The sequence below is a fragment of the Haliaeetus leucocephalus genome, unplaced genomic scaffold, assembly GCF_000737465.1.
Source record: "Haliaeetus leucocephalus isolate CR32 unplaced genomic scaffold, Haliaeetus_leucocephalus-4.0 Scaffold284, whole genome shotgun sequence".
NCBI lineage: Eukaryota > Metazoa > Chordata > Aves > Accipitriformes > Accipitridae > Haliaeetus > Haliaeetus leucocephalus.
Window position 1 is genome coordinate 7,975,751 of NW_010972720.1, and position 17,525 is coordinate 7,993,275.

General features: G+C 37.7%; 1 protein-coding gene across 3 annotated transcripts in view; it reads right to left on the reverse strand.

The window, feature by feature from the left end:
- Nucleotides 1-3,598: 3,598 nt before the first annotated feature.
- The window catches only part of FAT1 (FAT atypical cadherin 1), a 105,055-nt gene continuing 91,128 nt past the window's right edge, over nucleotides 3,599-17,525 (reverse strand). Inside the window, exons 18-28 of one of the 3 annotated variants that reach the window (XM_010570033.1) lie at nucleotides 15,777-16,578; nucleotides 14,711-14,842; nucleotides 14,440-14,597; nucleotides 13,378-13,840; nucleotides 12,725-12,878; nucleotides 12,388-12,498; nucleotides 11,538-12,178; nucleotides 11,168-11,299; nucleotides 9,135-9,194; nucleotides 6,355-6,390; nucleotides 3,599-5,419 (exon numbers count right to left, since the gene is read on the reverse strand). In XM_010570033.1, coding sequence (XP_010568335.1) covers nucleotides 4,794-5,419; nucleotides 6,355-6,390; nucleotides 9,135-9,194; nucleotides 11,168-11,299; nucleotides 11,538-12,178; nucleotides 12,388-12,498; nucleotides 12,725-12,878; nucleotides 13,378-13,840; nucleotides 14,440-14,597; nucleotides 14,711-14,842; nucleotides 15,777-16,578 — 3,315 coding nt within the window. In that variant the 3' untranslated portion in view covers nucleotides 3,599-4,793. Of the gene's footprint in view, nucleotides 5,420-6,354; nucleotides 6,391-9,134; nucleotides 9,195-11,167; nucleotides 11,306-11,537; nucleotides 12,179-12,387; nucleotides 12,499-12,724; nucleotides 12,879-13,377; nucleotides 13,841-14,439; nucleotides 14,604-14,710; nucleotides 14,843-15,776; nucleotides 16,579-17,525 lie in introns of all 3 variants that reach the window. The other 2 variants (XM_010570035.1, XM_010570034.1) reach the window with 2 other exon arrangements.

Consider the following 17,525-nt stretch of genomic DNA (forward strand, 5'->3'; position numbering starts at 1 on the left):
CCCCCAGTGAAACTCAAAGAAGTTCCTATTATCTGTATGGCCATCATAAAGTATGAATTGTTTAAACAGGAGGCATTTAAACTTTTATGCTATAAATAACTGTCAGTGCTTCAAGTTCTCTAGAAAAAAGATACAAAATTAGAAACCAGAAACTTTGTGATGCAGCAGCACATTCTCTCCCTATGTATTTCTTCAAAGTGAAATGCAAGCTCTGAAAGCAATTCATCCTGCTTAGCATGTTTTTCAATTGGTACCCTGGGGATTAATGATAGTATGACTCATTCACATAATTGGGCTTCTCAGTGCTTTTCCTCACACTGAAGGTTTCTACTCCAAACATAAGAAAATAGGAAACTGAGAAATGATCATCTGCAGCAAAAGGTTTAGAAAGGCATATGGCTCAGCTTTGATAACTCAAAATGAAATTGTTTGCTCTTGTTATAATGGTCATGCCATGTTCTTACTGATAGCCTTGACTCCTGTGGGACTGCTGCAAATACGTAACTTTTTTGTTTGTGAAGTTTTAAATTTGTGTTATGATTGAAATACTTCCGTGGATCAGATTTAGCAATGGATGTTAGGCATTGGTAATCAATAAGATTTTGATTATCAGTGAGTTCAGAAATTTATTTACCTTACATGAGGGGAAAATAATTCTAATAAGCTTTCTCTTAAACTCTTATCTCTAAGATCAAAGCAAAGAGCTCATTTTCCTGCTTTGCAGCTCTACTGGATGTTGTGCTTCTCTGATTTCTTCCCCCTGCCAGCTGTGGAAGAATGAGTAATGCTGCCACAATTTATGTCTGCTTCAGTGTGCTTGGTTTAATGGGGACTTCATCTTTTAAATATTTTTATGAAGGCTTGCGTGGGCTTGAAAGCCATTAATGCTAAAAATTGGCAAGAGCTATGAAAAACTGAGGCACCCACCTCTTGACTGTCTGACTTTCTTGTGTGTGGAGTGTGTGTAGATGTTTGCTGTGAAGTGTGTAGGCTCCTTGCGTGGAGTCTTTGGGTACCCTGCTGTGGCAGTCAGCAGCTACTGTTTGGTGTGTGGAGTTGTGATCTGGACAGATGTTGCGAATATGAAATCAGGAGTCATCCTAGGCACCTTGAACTGCATCTCTTCAGCCTGGTCTCTGTCTGCAGACAGGTGTCAGCCATGACCCCTGATGGAGCATGGGCTAATCCCTGCAACTGCCTTCAAGGGCTTTACAGACAGATTTAAGGTGGAGGTGGTGCATTCATTCTCCCCCTCTACCCCAGTAAAAGGGTGGATCTTGTGTCCTGCAGTTAAAAGACTGATTTAATACCTTCTTTGCCTTGAGTGGATTCAGGTTTGTATCCCTTGGGCAGTGTAGGAACTCTCCTTAGACTTGGGTGCTTGGGACAGTACTTGTTTCATGGAGGCAATGGGCAGAGCAGGGAACAGTGGAAAAACAATCTGAGTAAATATCCTTGGAGGAGGAGCCAAAACATGGTACTCTCTGGTCATGTTCCTTCTTTTAAGTGTGTGCCTCTATCCTGGAGTCCTCAGACCAGGTGTGAGTGTTAAATATTGACTGAAGGAAGCCTTACAGGATTGTTGTTATTTCTACCTCAAATACTATTGATCAGGTAGAATGGCAGTTTGTTCTCTGCTCCAAGGCAAAATGACATTTCATAAACTCCGGATAAAATGTAGATTTTATGTAGAACAGCAATGAGTTTGACTCAAATCTGCTCAGTAAAACTTTAACTTCTACTAGCTCATAAGTGTTTTAAAGTAGAAAAAAAAAATCACTTTCACATTCTCCTGTACAAGAAAGATGGGGAGTTTACTAGAGCCCAGGAAAGGGCCAGTAAGATGATTAAGGGACTGGAGCCTCTTCCATATGAGAGGCTGAGAGAACCGAGACTGTTCAGTCTGGAAAAGAAAAGGCTCAGTGGGGAACTTAATGTTTATGAATACCTGATGTGAAGAAGACAGAGACAGGCTCTCTCAGTGGTGCCCTATGGCAGGACAAGAAGCAATGGGCACAAATTGAAACACATGAAACTACATCTGAATGTAAAACTCTTACTGTGAGTCTGCACACTGGAATAGGTTGCCCAGAGAGGCTTTAGTCTCCATCCTTGGAGACAGCAGAGAGATACCTTCCAACCTCAACTGTTCTGTGATTCAGGGTATTGCTTTAAGACCTTTTAACAGAGATATGCCTACTACTCAATAGCTAAGAGGTGAAATTTGTCTTTATCTTTAGCCACTTAAAAATCTGCATAAGGAGTTAGGTAAAATGTAGTAACTATGAGGACTGGAATGTTTGACTACTGAAATTTCCTATTTTAAAATGTTTGGCTCATAAAATAAATCTGGACAATGCTTTTGAATGTCTTGGACTACTATTGAGTCAAACAGCAATGCTCTGCGGCAGCAGTGTTTTAATTGGGTTAAAAATGTCACCAGCTTGGTCTTGTGTATTGTTGTAGCTCTGTGTGGGAAAACAGGTTTAGTTGCACTTACTGGACTTGAATTAGGTGACAATAGCTCCTGGTACTTCTACACAGGGAGCATTTGTTTAACATGGTCTTGCTTTACTTGCCAACTGCAAAGCTGTTGTGGAGTTGAAACTGTCTGTTATCTCCCTGACTGCTATGATGCCCTCTTGTCTTCTGCTGTGAAGTAGGATCTGGGTGTTGCATGTTGCCTAGCAGCACAGTTCTTGTGCTTTATAAGTCAAGATGGACCTTAAGCAGTAATCCTAACTACTGTCAAGTGCATGATACCCTTTACTCACAGTTCTGTAAGTCTTAAAGAAGAAAATGCTAACACTGGCCCCAATGTAAGAAAAGCTCTTTGTTATCAGGGTGAATATTGCACTGAACAGCCAGAACATGGTTTTAAACCCATTGATTTTAGCCTTCTTCTGTATGTTGTGAGATTCTTACTGGCATATGGGCAGGTTAACACTGAGGAATGCCTGTGCCCGACTATTGGCTCTGTCCTGTAATCCATCCACTTCCATTGTACAGCTGCTAGGCTAGGAGTTGTTCCATTTTGTGCATAAATAGCACTCCAAATACAAATCCAGCACCCTGTTATCCCAGATGGTGGAAGGCCTAGGCTTAGTTCTCATGCCTAAGGGAATCTAATATTTTATCTTTCCAGGCTACACAATTTTATGAGACACTAGGAAAAAAAAATGGAGGTGGAGCTGAAAGGATTCCAGGCTGTATTGAAATTTCACTAATATGCTAGGAAATCTCTTCTGAACTTAAGAACCATGCAAGAGGTAGAAGACAATTATCTTATTCCTTTAGCTTACCATCCAGTCAAATTTATGCTAGAGAACTTTGTTAGAGGCTTTGTTCTCTTCTAGTCAGAAAAGCAGCTGGACAGTATGTGGGCAAACTGTATCCTGTCTTGACTTCTTCAAGGTAAAGTTCTAGTGTGAACCTAAAGCAAGAAACTGCCATTGAAATATAACTGCATAAAACCTCCCATGTATTTATCACAAACTCAGAACTTGTCACAGAAACTTCAGCATGCAAGTGCACAATCAAGGGACAGCTATTCATGAAAATAACTATTCAAGTGATTAAGAAAGGAAGAAACTGTTTAAAGAGCTTGTTTTTTTTCCTGTATATATTTTTGGGACTTCAGAAAAAATACTCAGTAATTTACATAGCTGATATTATATGTTTAAAGAAAAATGCAAACTACCGAGAAGGCTACTTAAGTTTGATACCCATCAATCTTTATTCATACTGGCCCGATTACTTTTTAAACACCATTAAGTAGACACACACTGCCATCTAGTGAGCATCTCTAACATAGCTGCAGTTTGATTTCTGAGGAGAGGAAAATGTGTTGCTTGGAGCAAGTAACTTAATACAGTACAAAACATATACAGACTTAAAAATGCTGCACTGAATGCTTTGTCAATTCTATATTATATAATAGAGATACACAGAGCAAAGCTAAAGTATTTTATTAATAATTTATTGTCAGTAAGAAAGACTGGCTAATGGTAATTTTCAGTAAAAACCTTTACAAGACCATTGGATCACAAATATACAGACACTATAAAAACTGTGTCATGGTGGTTTTGGTTCTAAACTGGTATGTAGAGGGTCCCCAACACACTTTCCAAGAAGGGAAAAAATGTTTACAGTTCTGAAATACAGCAACCCATTTAAGACATTTTCATGTAGCTGACCCAGAAAAATATCAGACCTAACCTATGTACAACGGGAATTGTGTGAATATGTTGACTTTTTTATAATGAAATGTCAAACCATAGTTTTTGAGGGAATACATAGAGTGATGCCCTGATTATAATAAGTCAGGGTGCTAGTTTTTAATGGCACACTAACACCACTAGTTTCAGTGGAAAACAAATTCACAAAATATCTACAAAATCTAGTTAAAACTATTAAAATCAAAACTGTACATAAAATTTACAAAAAGTAGGAGAAAATTAATTGCATTAGAACTATATAAATATATGCATCATGCTAACATGGAGAAGTGGTATGTGATTTTTTTAACATAGACAATGTAAGTACAAAAGATGTTCAGAAATGGCACAGCCAATGGAAGTCTTGGAACTGTCCAATTACAGTAGGTCAGGAAATGGAAAAAGAGGCTGATTTAGTGAAATGAACCGCATGATCCAATGCTGCCATGCCAGTTTAGCTCACTGAAACAAAAGCATTCACTGTGGCTGGGAAAGAGAAAAAAATAAAAAAGCTCTTGAAAGTTGTTCTAGGATTGATAAAGTTTGTTAAGAGTCCAGGCACTTTTGTTGAGTGTGTCAGACTTCTGTATGTTGCTGGGAATCAAGTGGAGGAATTTTCACATCTTCAAAATGAACATCGTCTCCACTCTCATAGTCACTCATCATGACTTCAGACTCCATTTCACAGCATGCTGACACATCAGAGCATGAAGCTGTGGAAGCATACACAGACATGGACATATTGTCTACAGTGGGTGCTTCAAAGTCTCTATTGTACCCTAATGTGTAAGGAGCATAAGGTTCTCTGTAACTGCCGTTGACACCACTGGTTGTGGTCTGAGGTTCTGACATGTCTGCGGGATAGTGATGGGGAAGGTACTGATTAAGGTTAAATCTCTGCCTGCTTCTTGTAGAAGAACCCAAGCTACCTATGGCTGGCATGTCTCTGGGTGGCTGTATTGACTCAAACTGGTCGCTGTATTCTGGTGGTAATGGTGGAAGCTCATCAGGTGCAGGGAAGTCATCAGGTGGAGGTGGAAAATCACTTTCTATGTCATAACCGCCAGGGTAATAGTCTGTATCGATGGCATTTGGATCTGTGTAGAGGGGAGCTGACTCCTCGACCGCTTCGTAATTTGGATACTCTTGGATACCTGGCAACTGAACGCTTGGCATCCAGTCTGATGTATCCCAGTGATAACCTGAAAAGTTAATTTAAAAAAAAAAAGTAGTATTAGTATCTTGTCTTCAAGTCAGTCTGAACTGAGAAGTCAACACATGTATTAAGATGATGCAATCACTGTGATTAGGACACTACTTGTTAATTAGAGAGCAGTTTGCCCCAGTTCCACAAAAGACATTCAACACAATACAGCTTTACATTATGCCATGCATTAGATACTGCATCATTCACACTTGAACTTTTACACTTTCTCAGACATTTCACCTAACATGGGAAGAGCTGTAGGTCACCTATGGAATGTGCTATAGCAATACACAATGGTATAGAATTGTTCACTGGATAGCAAAGAACCAACAGCCTCCCTGGTGCAGCTAAATTCTTAGTCAGTTGTTGAGTAATTACAATTAGGGTGACAACAGCTGCCTGTTTTTCTTAAGAATATATTTAGCATATATAAACCCTGCTTTTCTTACATAAAAGAAGTAATTTCTAATTGGTAAAGTATCCAGACCATTTAAAGCAACTTTACCCCTTAACTGAATTGTACAAGTTAATTTCACAAAATGCTGTTAGCTCTACAGTCACTGCCACACCTCTGATAAAAATCTTTGACTATTAGTAAAGACATTCCACATTCAAATAAAAGAACAAACCAGGAAAATCAAGCTTAATCATGCATAAATGACCAAACTTGATCCTCTCTTGCAAACTCCCCTTGAATAAGTTTGTATTCATCTGGTGGAAAGTAGATGTAAGCCTAATCTCATTAAAAAATAATTTTCTCATCTGAATACCAAAAAGGAAAATAATAAAGAATTGTAATAAGGTACAAATCTAGTAAAAGTAATCACTGCAGACAAATGCACAGCAAGCAACTGATAGTAAGTCTGTGTTAAAACCAAGTATTAACAGAAATATTTTGGTGAACATCAATGAACTGCATGCAGAAGTCACCTCTTGAATTGCTGAGGTCAGGAACAGCAAAAGATTCTTTAGGTGGCAGAATGAGAAGAAAAAGGAAAAAAACATCTGTAGTTAGGAATCAAATAGTAGAACCAATGTGAAGACAAAGAATGACTGTCACTATGATGTTCATGCTGCTTTTGTCCAGTTTACTTAGTGGTACTAAAGTTGTTGTTTTGTTTGTTTTTTTTTCTCCTGAGCTCCTTCTTTCTTAGACTTGAACTGTAGAATAGCTACTGAGTTAATGTACAGCCCACTTGGGACACAGCTCTATAGTGGCAAAATCTGCAATCTGTAGTTTGCTGAAATCCTCCTAGCAGTAGATTTAGGACTTCTGCTAAAAAGGGTAAAAAGACTTTGTCTGATTTTTTCTTTCCTTATATTCCCCCTTGTTTTTCAATACAGGGCTGCATCTATTAGGACTTGTGCTTTTAAGTATCTCATTCAAAGATGGGAACTCTCCCTTTAGTATCTCGCTTCCCTACACGGTGCACTAGGAGACCTACCTCCCTTTGCACAGCAATCCCAACAACTCATGCTCAGCAGAGAACTGTCCTGTGTTACCTGACAAATTTTAAAAGTTTCTCTCTTCAGGAATCTATATTCCCTAGTCAGGTCTGTAAGGATGGGCAACACCTATCTTAATACCAGAATCTTCTCCTAAGAATTGATATTTTTAGCCATTCTTGGGAGTGGAGGGACAGAGGTTCACTCTTGGCAGGGTTGTTTTTTTGTTTGTTTGGTTTTTTTATTTTGTTTAAGCTTGCCTAGCCCAGACAAGAAAAATACTGTCGATACTAAAGGAGGTATCAGTCCAAGATCTGAGACTCTTCAAACATCTCTGGCCTTATCTCCAGGAGAAGGTTCTGACCACTAGTCTACTCAGAAGAATACATTCTTCATTTTTCTAGGGAAACTGGATGCAAAACCTAACGCCAAGAGGCAGACTGTGGCCTTATGATTTAGAGCACTTTTACCAAGGAGTGGGGAGATCTCGGTCCTGTCCTCTTCTTCTGAGGCAAAGACCCTTTAACATCAAATACAGCAACACAGACTAGAACCTGATGTGCCCATCTTCCTAGGTGGCAATCTGCTAGACTGGAGCTATATTTCCTCTTGCACTCAGCATTGTTGATTTGCACAGAACTACAACTTTCCTTGAGGAGCAGCACACAGAACATAGGCCTACAATGGTCCTAGGATGAGACTAGCTATAGTTCATGCTTCCAGGATACCTGTTGGGCAGAACCACTTGGGGAGACTAAAGGAAAAGACCATCTGTCCTTTGACCTTGCTGAAAGCTTGAGCAAGGATCTCTGCTGCTCGAACTGGCACCCTCCTGAGGGTGTTCAAAAGCAGAACTCTTTACCTAAGATGCTTTGAAAGAAGGAATACTTATTAAGAGTAGAAACTTCCAAATGTTAAGAAGTAGCTGAGCAGGACATCTTTAATCTCTCTACAAATATTCTGCAATGCATAAAACATTTGTATTTATCTTAGTGATACTAAACCATGAAGCAATACTTCCAACTTTGACTTGAGAACTACATCCATCCTTTTTAGTTTCTACCAATTAAAATCTCTGAGAAAATCTGAGTTAGTTATTAAATATTTACCGAATAGATTTTGCCTTTTCTAGTCTTGTAATTCTTCCTTTCATAAGTACTGTGCATTACAGTTTTTTAGCACTGAGGACTATGGTCTATAGGTACATATTAATTTAATACTTGCATGTAATTAGAAGTCTTTGTACTTGTCTACTGTTTTGTGAGTCTGTATACATTAGACAGGATGTACTTCTAATAACAAATGAAGGAGAATCTTTAGCTACTATAATTAATTTTATGTTCTTAAAATGGCTTCATTTTAAGTAGGACTTAAAAAAAAAAAAGTAGGGTTTCCTAGCCTGTATTAAGAAAACACTGTGTATGTTATTTCAGAAGTAACCTCTGCAGACTCATGGTCATGCAGTGAATTATTTGCATGTTACTGGAACTTTAAAGATTTTTTTTAGGTCAATCAAAACAATAGTTAGTGTTTGTATAGACTCACTAGCACCTTTATTACTACTACTATTTTGTAAAGAGTATGTTTTCCAGAGTGGTCAGTTCTTACATGTCAGCAAGAAAGGAATAAAATTCCATTGAAAATGTCTACTACACACAAATATATGCGTGTATACATATATACACCCAAACATACATTTTAGATACTGATGTAAGGCTGGGTAATAAGTAACTACTTAAACTGATAGGGATGTGTGTATGCCTATATTCCTCAACCGCATACTAGAAATCAGTTTTTTCTGCTAGAGACAGATTGATCTGAAGACCAAGGAAGTGAGTACTGCTATCACACTTACTCCCATTCTGCTCAGCTGGACAAGGTGCCAACAGATGTGGGTGGGAGAAGAAAAGGAAGCAGGGGCTGCTGCTTTTTCATCTACAGTAGTGTATGTAATTGCCTTTGATGCTGTCTCAATTCTGCTGGGAGCTTTAGTGTAAGTATTTTCAGAAGAGAGTGAGCACCAAGATCTTTTTATGCCAATACTTTTTCTTCCAAGAAATCATACTTTGAAACCTGTCCACAGGGTAGCTACAGCATACACACGAAAATATGAACAGATATACAATATAAATATATTCTTTGCTAAAACTTATCAGAAAGTCTAAGTAAATAATATAACTCCCATCTACTAGGGCTACATTACTAGAAGACAAACGTGCATTATTCTGCCAAAGCAGTAAATAAGTATGAAAACATGTATATACCTTCTTTTTCCACCGAGTCAACAACAGCATTGACAAGGTGTATTACAGTCACTACGGAAGCTTGTAAAGGGTATAAAAGGAGCAAATTAAAACAAACCTATAGTTAGTATCACTTTAAACAGCATACACATATACAAAAAAAAACACTTTAACATTGCAGTTCATTACTATTTCATAGAGCAAGATTATTGGTGTACATATACATTTACTCTCTATCTAGAAAGCAGTTGCATATAATACATAAAATACATCCCTAAACCTGAATTTTATCCTTGATGAACATGGAAAAGTACTTGTAAGTACTCCTGAAGCAAATTCTGCACAAACACAAAGTTGCTTTAGTTGTGTTAGAATTTCTGAAATGTTGCCTAAACATACCATTTGCATCATACTTCATCTAGACAGCAATAAACTAGGCTTTTCTAAAGGCTTGTGTTGGGTGAATTTGGAAGAAATTTTCACTGAAATGAACTAAAATGCTATGAAAAATATCTACTGAAATCTTCTGTTGCTGACCTACTTAAGTTGTATGTGAACAGTGGTATCACAGTAGGAATACCAAATTCAGGTAGTAACATTCTTATTTAAAAACAGCCAAAATGAATGTATTTTTTATGTCTTTCCTTTCCCGAGATACTTGGAAGGGAGAATGATTTACTCTTGTAGGGTAGGATGAGGTAAGCACATGAAATTTGTTTGTATGGCTCAGGGATTAGATTTCAAACTAATAAATTCAGAATCTACCAAAAAGGAAGGAACGAACAATATTTATGGTGCTACAGCTATTTCTCTTAAAATGATGTATTAATGAGTAATCAATACATGACAAGAAACGTGAGTAAGAATATATGAAATATATGGGATGGAGAGGAGGGGAGAACAACATGTACCACACAACACTTAATACCACAGGAAAAAAGTTGGAAGTTGGTGTCAGGTCTACTGATAAAATGATGAGTACTGTATGCATACCATTTTACTTTCACCAATCATTAACACAGACGTTTCTTTTCATGCTATTAAGAACAAATCACTCTACTTCTTCCAGAAGCAGAATGTTCTTTATTCCTAAGCTAAAGGAATTTCAAATTCTTTTTACCATACAAAGACAAAAGCAGAAATTGGAATAAAGTGTCAAAACACCTTATCTTAGTGAATTAAGTTATGAGACAACTGTGGCTTTGTCCAATCAGTCTGAAATGTTTCTCAATACATAGATGCATTCATACCAACTGTAAAAGCATCTGTTATCGCAATGGAAAAGTAAAAGACTTCCAATTAATAATAATAAAACCCACAAATATGCATGCTGATTATATTTTGATGGACTGGAGTTGTGATCAAAATATTTGTATTTTTATATTGGCTTTTTTCAATGTATGAAATTTTTTTATGAATTCATTTTAATCATGGTGAAAGCCAAATATACTGTTCTACTGTAACAAAATTCCTTTTTGTGCAGCTTCCTTCATTACTAAAGTAATCAAACTTACAAGCAGTCCCTTAAACTCTGCTCTCACTCAGAACTGATCTGATCCATATGGGAGCTGAGGTCGCAGCAAGAAAAAGAGAAGGAAACAAATGAAACTGTAACACCAGAAAGCTTTTTACTCAGAGCTGAACATCAAAGTGAAAGTTATATTTGTGCAGAGGCCATTTTTCAAATTCACTGTAGTTTTGTATAAGGCAGTAACTAATGATTACCTAGAAGAGTTTCTCAAATTTGAACACGCTTTTAACACCTTTTAAACGCAAGGCTCTGAACACCTTGTGCTGCATTTTCACCATTAATATTCTATCAGCAGAATGATTATATATAATTTCAAGGTAATTAACACAAAGTGTAAGATAGGCAAAATACTTAAAATTAACATATCTGGGTATTAACATAAGTAAATACAGATATATATTAAATAAGCTATTATTTAATATATATTCCATAAATGTAAGTCCTACTGATACTAAGAGATACGGATGCAAAGACAGAACAAATGAATGTAAGTGGCAGCACAGAATGATTGTATTTTACGTACCATTGTCATCACACGATTCAGACTGGAAGGAGCTGAGAGACTGGACCTCAGACATGCTTTCTCTAGCACTGTAAGGATGGGAGTTCTTTTCATCCAGAGACTTTTTTGAAAGGCAGGGGTCAAGATCTACTACTTTAGCTGAAAGAATAAGTTTCAAGTGAGACAATTAATAGATTTTAGATTAAAGAGTCAATAAAATTTAAGGCTGAGATCTAAACATTTTTACAAAACTTAATAGAGCCCAATCAGGCTCAAAACCCAGTAAAGTCATAATGCCTTTTGCATCCTAACAGGCATAGACACAGACTTTGCACTCATATTAAAATTGTACCAGCATACACCTTTAACAGAAAAGTAATAAAACAAGAACATTTCTTACTGTCATAGTCAAAATCCCAGCTGGGTTTCTGTATTGAATCGCTGTCTGAAGGAGAGTTGGAGGGAGGTGGAGGTGGCAAATTTGGTGCTACACTGCAAACAGCTACAGCTTTGCGGTGACCGTGTACAGAATCTGGATTAAAAGTACTAAACTCTGGGTGCTCTGGGATAGCAGACCCCTCAAAAGAATTCCTGTCAAGATTATTCCTGGAGTCGCTTGGAATGCTTGGAGTGTACGAAATGGGACGAACAGGAACCTGGGGTGGGATGTCAGAATAGATGTTCTTATTCAATTTTGCATCAAAATAAGGTCTTTGCAAGAAAGCTGTTGTAGCTCCAAGTTGCTTGTCTTCAGGTTCTGGCTGGTGCTTCTTCTTTCTACTAATCACTTTGCGGCAAACAACAAAAATCACAACTAGCAAGAATATTCCTGCAATGAAAACAATAATCCCAATCACTTCGGCTAAGCTAATGTTCCAAGATGTTGAAACGTATTTGTTAAGAACAATGTCTGTGCAGTGTTTTCCTCCAAATCCTCGGCTACAATTGCAGTGATATGAACCATAAGTATTCTCACAGAGGGCACCATTAAGACATGGGTTTTCTACGCATTCATCGACATCAGTCAGGCACCTAGCAGAAACAGAGCAGAGCAACGATGGTTAGTTTACATCAGTAGTCTTTGTTGTAGTCTCCTTGTTCTCAACAATTCTAGATATATTTAATACACAGTACCGTACACTACCAGGCAATTTGTTGTTTTATCAACATTCCAGATTTCAACCAGTTTGAACTGTTAAGTAATACTGTTAAAAATTCAATATATGTGGACCACTACCTACCTTTCTCCACGAAAGCCTGCTTCACACTCACAAACAGGTCCATCCAAACTGTCAATACACTTGCCACTGTTTTTACAAGGATTGTCTTTGCAATATGGACCCAGCTGGCACCTGCAAAGGCCAAACAAAGAAAAAAAGGGGGGGAGCATGAACAAACCATTACCTTACTGCAAATGAATATATAGTGTGGGATTCAGGGCTGTAACATAGGGGCTGGCATTAACTTCAACTAACTCCAGTGGGTTTCAAAGGCTGAGCTTCAAGTAGGAAACAGATAAAAGAAAACAGAGCCTATTCTCTAAGGGTTTCATTGGTCCAACAAACCATACAAACATACCTTTGGCCTGTATATTGTCCTCGGCACTGGCAGATAAAATCATCGCTGACTGGGATGCAAGTACCACCATAAAGGCAAGGGTTGGAAGCACATGGGTTGACGCTTACATCGCAGTGAGTTCCCATAAACAAAGGTGCACACTTGCAATAGTAACCTGAAATCAAATACAGTCTTTTTGAAAGACACATATGGCTTTACTGGATTTAAGGTAAAATCCTCCCTACCCACCTACCTGTTTGAAGAGAGAGAGGATGGGAAGAAACACATATTTTTATTGAAAGATGAAGGAAAGTCTAACAGTAAGGTTTTTCTTGAATATGAATGAAGGATAACTTCCATTTCTCTCACAAAACTCAAGCTTGTCACAATGATTTCAGAATTTTTAAAGGAAGACTAAAGTAGACAGTTAAGAGGATGGACCTCAGGTGTTCACACTGAAGATTAAATCCCCACTTTGTCTGATGGACTTTGTCTACTTCATACCCCAAGGAATTGAGTCTAGAACACAGGCAGACACAGCCTTTCCACTGCTCAACAACCAGCCTTCTACAACTGTGAATAATTCTTGCTTTCCCAGAGAAAGTTTTGTCCTTCAAGGCAGGGCAGTGGAAAAGCAGTTCTGAAAACTAATAGCAGAATATTGCACAGCTTACCTCCATTTGACAGTGCATTGCAGATGCCTCCATTCTGACATGGGCTGCTTGAACAACCTTCTGTGGTAGTCAGTAAGCATCCAGGAGTCACATCTACAGATTCTTCCATGTGTGCATAATTTCGTGGCTTACTGTTTAGGGGCAGCTCTTGTCCATTAAGTACAACAGAATCCATACAGCCTCTGAAACCATTGCTAACCTGAGGACTTCTACCGTGTCTTGTACCTTGCTGCCGAATGTGACCACCAAAAAACACATGATTATCTAGGTTTAGTGTCCTAAGTGTACCAGGAGCAGTACCAGATGCAGTGTGCACCCTATCCAGAACAAGTCGTGCGTAATTTCCATCCACTTCAAGAGATACTGAATGCCACTGGCCATCGTTAATCTGAATACTCTGAACAGAGACAATCCCAGGTCCACTGCCACAATCAAATTTATATTGCAGCCTTCCATGGTGAATCTACAGAGGAAAGCCACAACATCAACAAACAGTCTGCACACTTAAAGAGTATAAAATATTGATGACTATAAAAGTTTATGTTTTCTGGAGAGACAGGATGATGGTGGTGTTCATAAAAGGCAGTTTAATAACATTGTATTCCAAACAGTCACAGTGATTGTGATTCATTCTATACAGTTCTTTTAATTAAAATGTATACTTTGTACATTTTTTCCACTAGTAAAGAAGTCATAGATCATCAAAAGATTACAATACTTCAAGATGACCTTTCATCTTGTGCTTTAAGTGACTTTTTCTGTATGGACTTAATGAGTACTATAAGCAAATAAATTTAAATTTGTTATTTAAAATAGGTAATTCAGGGGGTTTTTTTGTTTGTTTTATTTTTAAAACATTAAAGAAAACTAATTCCTTTTACATATTAAAAAAATTCTGTACAAGTTTGTCACCTGGATGTATAACACACTTTACCTTGAAGGCAATTCTCAATTATAACAATTCTACAGAGAAGTTATGATTCAATCTTTTAATTTAGCACAAAAAATAGTAAAAGGATGGCAAGAAGAGGAAGAGATATGCACTAGGAGATTTTAGTATACCTCTAAGATACTGTAGTCTGTTCCTCGAGCATACATAACAACTGCATGAGCAGAGTAAGTTCTAAGTCTCATTGTCAGCTTCATTTCCTCTTTGTTCTCATTTTCCATGAGACGGTATTTCACATAGCTGCTCCCAGTAAATGTCACAGCAGAGCCAGCTGATGCTTAGGAATACAGAAAAACATAAAATGTGTTAACACAGGACTGGAATCAGATTTATATTTGAAAGTAATATGGTTTTACGTAGAGATTTTTAGAGTTAATTTCTTACCAGGACACTGTCCAGCTTTGCTGTCTTGGCAAACACAGGTGTATTTTCCTTCCTTTGGATCTCCTAAACATTCACTACCTTCAGGGCATGGGTTTCCTTCACACACACTATTCACCTGGGGGCATTTCCCTTCTGTAAAATGAAATACAGTATTTCTCTCCTGTTGGTGGTAATGGTATTTTGTGAAAAGGGACACTTAAGTACAGTAGCTGAAAGCAACCCAGATGACATTCCTATCAGACAAGGAAGTGAAGTAACAGTTATGGGATATGACTGGCACAATCACAGACTAGACAAATGGCATATATAGTGGCTGATGTTCATAGTTATCTTGATTACTGAAAGAATTTAATGGATAAAATTTGGAAACTGGTGTTGTGGTTTAAGGTTTACCATTACTAACATACACCATAAAAAACAACATGTAGATATTAAACATGGACAGAGTGGGTTGGGGAGAGCAGAAGAGTGTGTCTGTATTTGGGACAGAAAAGGAATGGGCTTTAAGTATTTACTTATGATGTGCAAATTCACCCAGCAACGTTAAGTCATGATTTTAAAAAGCAATGCTGTTCTCCTCAGAGCTAAAGACAAATTTCTGTTATAAATCTGTACACTTATATGTATCTTAAAGAATATTCCTTTCCCAGTTCACCCTGTCATTCCCAGCCCAGTTTGGAAGCTGTGGGCTACTTCTCTAAGCAGAAACCAGGAAGTATTCAGGTACTTTGCAAGAACTTACCTTTGTGTATACAAGACTGAAAATGGCTGGCAATTTAGAACAGGCAACAAAAAAAGGAACTTCTTTCATAAAATGGAAAATGAAGGTGTAACTATAAGAAAAAAACCCCTCCCATAAGCTTATATTATGTAAACTCTTAAAATGCTGTAATGAGGCAAGAAAGAATTACTCCCTACTCTGAGTAAAATTAGGCAAATGTTGCAGTGTGGGTTACGGGATATTCTTAATCTTGTCCTGTAATATAAATTTTGCCCTGTGGATTATGGCTATTCAAAACCAGAACTATCTTTTCAAGGATACATTCTTCCTTACTGCTTTTCTTACCTTTACAAAGACAAACTGCTGTTCTGTGATGACGGGGAGTGACAAAACTCAACCTGGCTGTGCTGTGGGTTGACATGATGTTCTCATCCACTGTTACCTTTTCTTCACAAAATTTCAAAGGACAATCTAGGCCTGCGCAAAGCTTATGGAAAACATCAATTATCCGGACACCTAAAATCTCCTCTAGGTCAGGCACAGAAGAGTTTATCTTGTGGAGCAAAATTCTCATTGGGTGCTGAGAGCTACCAGACTTTTCAATATTCAGGAGGACATCAAGATTTGAAGGAGGATCAGAAGGCTGCAAACTAACAATCTGGATGTCATTTCTCCTCACGCCCAAGATGTTTCTTAACGCTCTCTGGAAATTGCGCCAGTAATCACCGATGAATTCTTCAGGGGCGAGGTTTGCAAAGCGTATTGCAATGCTGTGATTTAGTAAATCTTGTGTGATTTGTCTGATGTGTACAGTAATATCAGCTGCAGTTGTAAATTTTCCATCTGTAACAGTGACATTTAGGAGGTACTGTCCTACGTCTAACCGTTTATGTGCTATTAGTTTGCCACCAGTACTGGAAACGGAGAACAAGGATTCCATTTTGGGGTCCAGACTGTATGTCAAAGTGTCATAAACATCTTGATCAGTTGCATGAATTTTCCCAATGACACCACCTGAATATTCTTCCCCAAAGGCTGTGATAAAGATTTCTAGAGGCAGAATTGCTGGAGAATAAATGCTCTCCTCAATAACTCTAATATCAATGTAAGTCAAAGATGACAATGGTGGTTTTCCATTATCTGCCACCTAAAGGAAGATGAGGACAGAGTTAGGTTTTTGCTTTATCTCAAATTCTACTATAGATATTTGTACTGTATACCATGGATTGTATTTTTCTACCAAAAAAAAAAGTTCCTACAGGAAAATGCTTTATGTAAACTTCGTAACACGGGTCCTGACACAAAAGTTAATATTGAAAATTTAAAAAGCTTATATATGCAGGCACACACAAACATGTTTTCACTTCTTCCAAGATTAAAAGTCTACAGTGCTCTTAATACCTGGAAATGCCAGGAAGCTACTAACATTTGTAGCAAATACAGAGGAAATGTACAGTTGCTAATTTCAGACAGCAGATGGTGTCTGAAGCTTTTTTATTTCAAGCATGGAAACACATTACAAATGAGTCATGCACTAGGAATTTACAACGCGCTTCACCACAGTTATTAGGAGGTGGTCAAAGACAATCTGAATGCAGTATGCCAAACAGTACTTCAAAAGGAAAACAATACATGTAGAAAGTTACAATTAATTATGTTGTCTTTCATGATTTGTGATCACGGAGAGGAAAAAAACCCCACCTGTAGTGCTATTTGCTTCAGACAATTAAAGTAATTAACAGAATCAGGCTAATTCAATTTTAAAGCCTTTTTAAACATCACATTCCCTGTCATCTACCCCTTTTTGACAAAAGGATATGCTGCTGTTGTATGAAGAGGGGACAAAAAAAAGAAAGTAGAAAGATGAGAAAAGAGCATTCCCTTGGGTTCACTTTCTTTCTATTTCTCAGTTCTTTTTTCCCCATCTACCTTTTTTGCAGAGCTCTTTCCCAGTTACTGAAAGTGAGAGTAAAGAAATGAGCAAAGAAGAATTAGAGGGATGTGAAAGGACAGAGGTGATACACAGGGCTGAGAAGGTAGAAGATACCCTGCATTGTTCAAAAGATTTTACAATAATTTTACAATGACTACAGG